The 8519-nt window shown below is 43.7% G+C and overlaps 2 protein-coding genes across 2 annotated transcripts; both read right to left on the bottom strand.

Moving 5' to 3' along the window:
- Positions 1–29: 29 nt before the first annotated feature.
- On the bottom strand, positions 30–4175 carry LOC135675998 (uncharacterized). Its single transcript, XM_065186726.1, has 6 exons — positions 3139–4175; positions 2596–2760; positions 2312–2491; positions 1997–2185; positions 1434–1598; positions 30–282 (listed from the first exon to the last, which is right to left on the bottom strand). The coding sequence occupies exons 1-6, from the start codon at positions 3664–3666 to the stop codon at positions 238–240; spliced, it is 1272 nt and encodes a 423-aa protein (XP_065042798.1). The 5' UTR covers positions 3667–4175; the 3' UTR covers positions 30–237.
- Positions 4176–4316: 141 nt separating this feature from the next.
- Positions 4317–7114, bottom strand: LOC135675999 (transmembrane emp24 domain-containing protein p24delta10-like). The gene is made up of 4 exons (XM_065186727.1): positions 6867–7114; positions 6556–6765; positions 4680–4756; positions 4317–4596 (listed from the first exon to the last, which is right to left on the bottom strand). Exons 1-4 carry the CDS (start codon positions 7077–7079, stop codon positions 4452–4454), a joined length of 645 nt encoding a protein of 214 aa, XP_065042799.1. The 5' UTR covers positions 7080–7114; the 3' UTR covers positions 4317–4451.
- Positions 7115–8519: the final 1405 nt, after the last annotated feature.

Here is an 8519-nt window from a genome sequence, read left to right as displayed (position 1 = left end):
TCAAGCTAAACCACACGAGGAATAAGGTCTAGCAAAACTCAACAGTAGCACGCGCTCACAAATGTACATTAAAAATAAATCACACTGTCGCCATTCATGTATTTTTGACTCGATCATAAACAAACAAAATAAATGATACTTCATGACCGTACACTTGATGAACTGTGTTACCATATAGATTTGCGATGACACTTCATGACCGAGACGAAAGCGTCGTGGAGCAGTCGATTACACATCCTACTCCAAGAAGTTGGGGAAGGGGTCCGGATGCCAATCGCTGCCCTGTAAGTTCCAAAAGTACGTAGTGCATAAAAGATTCGTGTCAAGAAAGTTGACCATGTCAAACAGATTTGTGTCGAGAAAGTAGTAGACCTTTTAAGTCAAGCATGATCTTGGTTGGTTGCAAATATATAATCACTCACAACAAAACATGCGCATATGAACATCGATCATCTTATCACAGAATTGCTGATGGAGTATGTACGCATCAACAATGCGGCACCAAAGTCTAACACACACAAGCATCAACACCATGTCTCCAACATGATAAATCAGAGGCTGCTATTATTTGCAAGCTCAACGCACAAACACAAAAGTCAAAAACTATCATTCCAAATAACAAGTGATAGTGCATGTTCACAAATGCAGCTGCAGTCGGAAACCATTTCGATGGCATGTTTGTTCAATGACTGACCCACATCATCTTGTATAAGACTTCAAGTGGGACGATCCTACAACTAAGCAGTTAAAGAATGCACTCAGGTTGATGCAGATTTTTCCCTTGAATCTTATTATTCTTCTCCAGTAAGTTTTTCTGAACCGAGAGGTCTCTTATTTGATTTTAATCACATTCTAATTCCTCATTCAAAATTCCCACAAGTCCTCTTCTCACTGCCAATAAAAATGGAATCAAGTCTAATTTTCAAAGAAAATAAAAAAAATTAGCAAATTTTTTTAAAGCTAATAACACTACCATACATCTAGTCTCCAATTAGCAAGCTTTTACATGCTGTACAATCTTTAAAAGTCACAGCCGGCGCACTAATAATGATTTTTTTTTTATTTCATCGGCACGACACAAAGGAATATCTATCGATTACCACGACAATACAATCCACCTCAACTTATTGACTGACCAAATAAAAAGTACTTTTGACCTAGAAGCGATGAGAAAACACAGTTCCCATATGCGAATGCCGGAAACCTAGTCCTTTACGATATAATCTTTTTTTCTTACTCGAAACATTCACAACACCACAAATTCAAACACATCTTTTTTTTTTTTTTTTTTTTGAGGTCAACTAAAACACAAATGATTATTTAATCAAGAAAATGCCAAACAGATACAAGCACAGGATCTAAATATATGCCTTGCAAAAAAGTTCAAAAACCAAACTGAAACAGAGAAAACATAAGGAGCCAATGTTACTCACATGTTCATTGTGGGCTTCATAATAACTTGGCCACTGGGACCATGTTGCCTTGTAAGGCTCAAGCTGAGCGCTCTGGGCCTGCTCATAATCCTGGCTTTGGATGGAATAGCTAGGAGCTTCAGAAACGGTTGTTTTGTCCCCTTCATCACCAAACAGCATTGAATTCTGAATGCAGAACAACAATAGGACTAACATAAGGAATTATTGGGTTTGTGAGCATAAATGAATGCTATCAATCATACAAATATAGAATATGAATGCCACCCACAAAGGGGAATCCTCATTGTAACTTGATCTCTAGCACCAGTAAAAAGAACAATCATCACATAATGAAAGAGAAACTGGGGTGTGTGTGGTATGATTCCAGTTAAAAGCCACAATCACACTGTGACAAGTGAGCAATTATATAAAATTTTCACTATAAATTAGAAAAAGAAATTTGTGGCCGAAACATTAACATGTTGAGAATAGTAGAAAGCATTTTGGGATCAAAACATGAAAACAAACACAAAAAACAAGACATGGTGTACATACACAAAATGCATGTAAGATTAGGTACTTGCCCAGTTCAACTTGGGAGACTCCTCGTTTCCATAGACTTCATAGTAACCCATATTCTGGGGCCATGTTGGCTTGAAAGGCTCGAGCTCGACATGATCGGACGGCTTATGGGAATACCTATCATAGGCAAAGCTTGAACTTGCAAAGAAACTGCTTTCATTATCTCGATCATCATAGTAGGACATGGAATTCTGAAAACAAATAAACCAGGATGGCCATAAGGCCGAGCATAATCGATTCGAACAGTGATGTCTATCAGAGTATGCCAACAAGTTATATGAACCACATGATACTCGAGAATGAGATCCTCTACTCACCCAATCTGACTTTGAGCATGTTGACTCCTGATAGACCTCCTCACTGCAGCTTGATCTGCGAGACCGAGCTGTTTCAATTGGCTCAACTTGCAGATGCAGTGGCTGCTCATAGTGGTGCCTATCGTAGGCGACACCAGCGCCTCCGAAAAAGGCAGTCACATGATCTCTTTCATCAAATGCCTACACCAAGTAAAACAAAGGGGACGAACATTGCTTTCAACAAGAATCACAGGAGGTCCATGAGCTGATAAGAAGCCAACAAATTCAAAGTGAAAGTGATGCACTTGATCTTGGTAAGCCTCATGGTGGCTCAGTTTCTGATGCCAAACGGACTCATTTGGATCGATCGCCACTGGAAGAGCCCCCTCGGAGTAGTGCTTGTTGTAAGCAAGAACAGGATTCTCATAACCATGCCTCTCCTCTGTTGTCTCACCGTAGCATGATGCCCTCTACAAGGAAGCAAGAACAATTCAGAATGCAACCACCAAAATCTGGCCAAACAAAGCTCGAACAGTTCGCTCACACTTGTCCGCGCAGCAAGAAACACGCATAAAAAGAAGACACGATCGAATGAGAAAACTTGCGAGATTGCTTCAAGAGAAGTCCAAGATTTCCAAATTATGCTCAAAGATTAGTTTCAAGATTTCCAAATTGCTTCAAGAAAGTTCCAAGTTTCCCACATTGCTGTCAAGAAAGATGCAAGATTTCCAGATTAAAGGTTCGTAGTCGATTAATTCCGTCCGCACAACAATGTCGGAATTAGGATGGGATCCAAAGATGCAAAGCGACCGAGAATTGTTCGGAGAAGGTTCATATTTCCAACTCACACTATCAGGATGGTAGCACTCCAGCCTCTGCACCGGAGCAGGCTCGACCTCTACCACGACGGACTCAGCCCCGCCCAGCTTCTTGTTGGCATAGATGGGAATCCCGTAACTGTCGACGCCGACGCGCCTCTCGCCGTACCCTTGGGCGTGGCCGAAGAGGTAATCCAGCGCCCGCCTCCAGCCGTTCCAGCCACCGCCGGCTTCGGCATCACCGTGGTAGATCTGGCGGTCCTCCCAGGTGGAGTAGGGCCAGCTCCTGAACAGGTCTGGCGACGGGAAGGGCTCCGGTTGGTACTTCTCCGGCAAACCATGGTCGAAGGTAGGAGTGGTAGCGTGAGGGGGAGGGGGGGTTGTCTGCTCTGAAGGAGGGGAGGCGGAGGAGGAGATGGGGTAGCAGGTGGCGGACGAGGGGGGGAGGGGATCGCCGTAGGTGTGCCCGATGTCATATCCGCCGAGGTAGGGGTGGGGGTTGTACTCCTCGAAGTCGTCCTCGTTGAAGTCAACGGGCCGGCCGGCGGAGGGCGGCATGGGTGGGTGGCAGCGTCAAGAACTCAAGAAGTGGAGGGTGGTTTTGGCTCTGTAGCAACAACAACAATAAAGCAATAACGATAGAGGAGTTGGGTGTGTACGGAGGACGGAGGGGGGAGGAGTTCATCGTGCTTGGTTTGCTTTGGTTCTGATAGGGATTGACGGAGACGGGATTTACCGCGAGGGGGAAGAGGGTGTCGGGGCCAACGTTTTCACGGTTGGGCCACCGGAGGAGGAGGGGTATGCCCGATGATGGATGGTGGCAGCCGAGGCGAGGCGTCTCCTTCGAGGGTGGCGTGATGGGCAACGAAGGGAAGAGCCTTGTGCCTTGGCTTCCGTGCCGTGCCCGATGATGTATGGGTGGTCAGCGCTACATCACCATGCTTTCACCCGATTCGTGGTCACATCACATGCATGTGAGCTCCATCCATGAGAGATCGCAAAACGCCGCCTCGCCAAGAAACCTATGGAAAGCATTTCATGGACACACTACCGAACAACAGTACTGATGAGAAACGCGGGAACTGATGTTGATACCCATGCGCGGGTGTCGGTGACACGACTCTGTACCGGAATAAGGTTCCACGTACCTTTCAGGTGAAGAACGCTTCTTACATTCCTGTAAATTCTTACCCTATGAACGTAAGGGATATCCAACCGAAAACAAGTCTGTAGGAGATTTGGCCAAGTCCAATAGAACATACAAAGAATTTGATTGCATAGTAGCTAAAATCTTGAGCTCTCAACTTGACAAAATAAAGACTCTGCATCTCATCTTCTCGGCGTCATAGAATCTTCTCTCTCTGGAAAAAAGTCTTCAAATGAAGAAGCTGCAAACCGGCCACTCCCATGCAGACAATGAAGGACAAAATGCTCAAAGATCCCATCCTTGATGTTGTTGTTTCGTTTAGTCTCCGGGCCTCTTCCTCCCTTGATCCGCAAGAAGAGAATGCGTCGGTAGATTCACCCAAAAATTATAATAAGATGTTATACAGTGTAGAAATTATGCCTACCTATTTCTCAAGAATATCATCTCTTCATGTATGGAATTGATTGAATCCTCCAGCTTCTTCAACTCCAGTTCCAACTCCTGAAAACAGATAAATTAGATAAGCATTTCTAGATTAATTAACAAAATGCTTGCTCAAGTAAGCATTTACTTAGTAACACGTAATATGTGAAACACATTCTCAGTTCAATAGCCACAGAAAAGCTGGCTTCGTCGCCATTTCTTTTGTCATCCAAATTATTCATATATAATGTGCTAGACCCCAATTTTCAGAGGAATACCACCCAACAATGTTTTTCGGTATCTTCAAAAATAGAAATCCAGTTCCCATGGATCCCTAGCATGATCTAGATGTTACTGGTCACTTTTGTAGCAGATGAAATGTCTCTTTCAACTGTTATTGAATCTGTACTCTTTTCAATTACACATCTTGTAGTCATTTACAAAGTTTGGCAAGTAAACTAATTCCTTATTCACGATTTCACTGGTCATGTTATATGAAGGAAACAAAATATGTAAAAATCAACAGCAAAATTAGAGAACAAAAAGAAAAATCAACGTAGTTGTCACTACCTACTTACTCTCATATCAAAAGTAGAGATGTGTTGTGATGATTTATATAATTAGACAATCATGTTCTCAACGATGGCAAAAGATCCATGTAGTCAAACCCAAATGGTTGGGACTTGGCTTTGTTGTTGTTATTGCTATAGATACAAGCTTAACAAAGCATTTGGTTAGTTCTTTCAATAGACTGAATGATGATAACTGGTATACGAGTGGTCCTAATACTATAGGTATGATGAGGGGGATCTCACACGTCATCTAATAGTGTGTGATTATGGACTATGCATCGAGGCTTTAGGTTTTGACGAGGTTGTCAATCTTAACAGTAGGAGCACTATGTGATGATTTATTATAGTTAAAAAGGTCCACACTATCTCTAACTTGAGTTTAAATATTCTGTGTTGGAGACATATTACAATGTGGCACCACCTACATATTAGGGTATGATTCTTAGCTATATGTTGAGCCTGCATCTCGACAAAGATATTAGGCCTTGAGGAGGGAGATTGTACAAGTAATTAGTCTCACATAGTAAGTCGAAGAATGTTACGATAATTCATGAGGCTGGATGAGCCTACTACCATAATTTGGGCTTAAGATAATCTGTCAATCGATTGGAACAATTCTCCTATAAAATCAGGTCAGAACACTAACAAAGCACAAGATTAAATTCGCTTCTTCTAGATTCTGGCATTTCTCGAAGGCACCATAATTCATATTCACTTAGTCCTCATACTATGTTATTTGCCTCGATTGAATTAGATACTAAGAGATCCGTTGCCAGCGAATCAAGGGGTCAGTGGTTATTATGTATTTAAGAAGACAAGAAATTAAACGATTATAACGAGACCAAATTGTTTGTGAAGAGTCAGACTAGCAAATATAGCTGCTCTGACTCGAGTCACATATTATTTTCTAGTTTCCAGACCTTCATCTTGCAACAACAACAAGGCATGCTGTCTCAATTTCGAGATTTCCATGCCATCCATCAAAATTTGTTATTAGAGCTTGAATTTTCTCTTCCGAGTTCTAGTCATAGTAACTGTTGGTTCTCTTTGTGACAGGACCTCTTCTGAGTTATTAATAGTGTATAACCAATAACCAATAACAGGACCTCTTCTGAGTTAAATCTGCATGATTTCAGAACCCTTTTATCCCATTACGAGAATCGGACCACCTAATTTCTTTAAATTTCTTCCCAAGCATTTTACCTAAAGGTTCAGATCACGGACACAATGATGCACAAGGATCAAGCTCTTTATTCAATCTTCACAAATGCGCAACTTTGTACGAGGAAAAAGAGAGTAACTCACATCGATCTTCCCTTTCGTGGAGACGGAGGTCCAATCCTTGGCGGCAATCCCCGTCTTCCACTCGAAATCCACCGTCACGGCGGCTTCGAGCTGGAAATGGGGCGACCAGAAGCAGGCCGTGTGCTTCCCCGTCTCCGTCGCCACGAAAGCGAACTCCCCCGACTCCACACCGACCACCCGTCGCAAGTCCTCCCCATTCGGATCCATCACCTGCGACCCCAAATAACAACAACCGGAGAATCGAATCAAATCAATTTCGCAACGAGATAAAATTAGATCGCCGTAAAGGGATTGCGGATCAGGGGGATTACGCTAGCGGAGATGTTGTGCCCGTAGGCGGGGTCGTCGGCGACGCGAAAGTGGGCGAGGGACATTGCCCCTGCACGGATGTCCTCGGTGAGGCATTTGACGCGGCCGGAGGGGATGTGGAAGACCAGCGCCTGCGAAGGTCGAGAGGACCACACGAAAGCTAGTACCATCAGCAGTAGCAGCGGTAGTCGAAGAGGAGAGGACGAGTAGTCCATTTTGGAGGGGCGAGACCGAGGAGGACCGGATCTGATGCAGGCTGGCCATATGCTTTAATCCCATCAAATATAAATAAATATATTTGGACCATAATTACCTATTTTATCCAATTAGTAAAGTAATTTAAATTATACTTTTGAGTTATATTTTTGTCAGGACAAGCATTAATCCTCGTCACATCCCATTATAAGCTAAATTAGTACGTGATGGTTGTCTAACGCGTTGTAGCGTCCCAAGCACGCTTTGATAACATTCAACGGTCTAAGTTGGGCTTGGACTGGGTAACACAATCTCCAGGCAGGCCGACCCAACTTTAGGGGGCCCTTTTTTGCAGATCGAGGGTTCGATCCATCGAGTCGTCATCTATTGGAGCAGAATATTCATGTAGTAGTCGACTTTTAGTGAAATCGAAAGCCGGATAGCTGCCGGTGAGTAGAAGAGTCCCATCTTGATTTGCCTGCTACCCCAATCTCACACATTTATAACGCTGGTCATGCAGGAGGTGTGTCCAATGACGGCAGACGAACACAACATCGACGCTGGTCTGCGGGGGAGTTGGGACAGTTGAGCTGCGGCTTTCAGAGAGAGAGAGAGATGCGATTCCGTAGGGGGCTCTTCCTCGTCGTTTCTCCACACAAACAGACAGACACTTTCTCTGACAATGGTGCATATACGGCGATGGACAGATGATTGCTGGCTTGACTTGTATGCCGAGCGGACGCATCAAGGCAGGCAGGCAGGCAGGCGTGCATGTGGAGAAATATATACGGACCAATTAATTCGTACGTCTCACATGGATCTATTGTCTTGTTCTTATCACGGTGTTATCTCATTAGCTATCTATCATTTTATCGCCACTGATTAGTGTGGTGTCAATGCGAATGCATTAGTCGCTCGCCCACACAGTAAATATTAAAGCCTTCACATGTATATACCACCACCTATTAAGTATAGGCGTACGTCGTGCATTTAATTAGTCGAGATGTGGAACGCTGAAGGGCCACACATGGCTGCACGGCTTCTGCTTACACAGCTTTACATGGCTTGGGAGAACATACTTCGGCAGCCTGTCTCCGACCGAGACATAAGTAATCGCACAAAAAGTCCATCTTGCTGTCGAGTCCCACACAAATCAAACAGACGAACGAAGGATGGATGCATGCGGCCATGTGATGCGACTAGCAGATACGAAGCATGCATTTGGAACTTGTCACCGTTCCAAAGATCTCACACCATAAATAGTCGACGGTAATTAGCAAGCCATATCTTGGAGTGGTCCAATATGCTTTGCCTCAACTGATTATGATTCCCACATTGATTACGGTGGAGCAAAAATATATTCTTGCATGGAATCGACATATAACGAACGCTATGAAGAACATATCTTAGTATCTGGTTTTATCATCCACGTCGAATAGCATTGTTTTCCTCGATCATCC

The sequence above is a fragment of the Musa acuminata genome, chromosome BXJ1-6 (assembly GCF_036884655.1).
Source record: "Musa acuminata AAA Group cultivar baxijiao chromosome BXJ1-6, Cavendish_Baxijiao_AAA, whole genome shotgun sequence".
Lineage (NCBI taxonomy): Eukaryota > Viridiplantae > Streptophyta > Magnoliopsida > Zingiberales > Musaceae > Musa > Musa acuminata.
Note: the sequence above shows the minus strand (reverse complement) of the source record. Positions and strands in the feature narration are given on the sequence as shown.

Bases quoted from the DNA above. Each gene is read 5' to 3' on its own strand.
- LOC135675998 (XM_065186726.1), bottom strand. From the start codon at position 3,666: ATGCCGCCCTCCGCCGGCCGGCCCGTTGACTTCAACGAGGACGACTTC. The intron at 2,186-2,311 runs GTGAGTAGAGGA...ATTTGTTTTCAG, and splicing joins CATGCTCAAAGTCAGATTGG to AATTCCATGTCCTACTATGA. The intron at 283-1,433 runs GTGAGTAACATT...TGGAACTTACAG, and splicing joins ATGAAGCCCACAATGAACAT to GGCAGCGATTGGCATCCGGA.
- LOC135675999 (XM_065186727.1), bottom strand. From the start codon at position 7,079: ATGGACTACTCGTCCTCTCCTCTTCGACTACCGCTGCTACTGCTGATG. The intron at 6,766-6,866 runs GTAATCCCCCTG...TTGGGGTCGCAG, and splicing joins GGCACAACATCTCCGCTAGC to GTGATGGATCCGAATGGGGA. The intron at 4,757-6,555 runs GTGAGTTACTCT...ATCTGTTTTCAG, and splicing joins CCACGAAAGGGAAGATCGAT to GAGTTGGAACTGGAGTTGAA.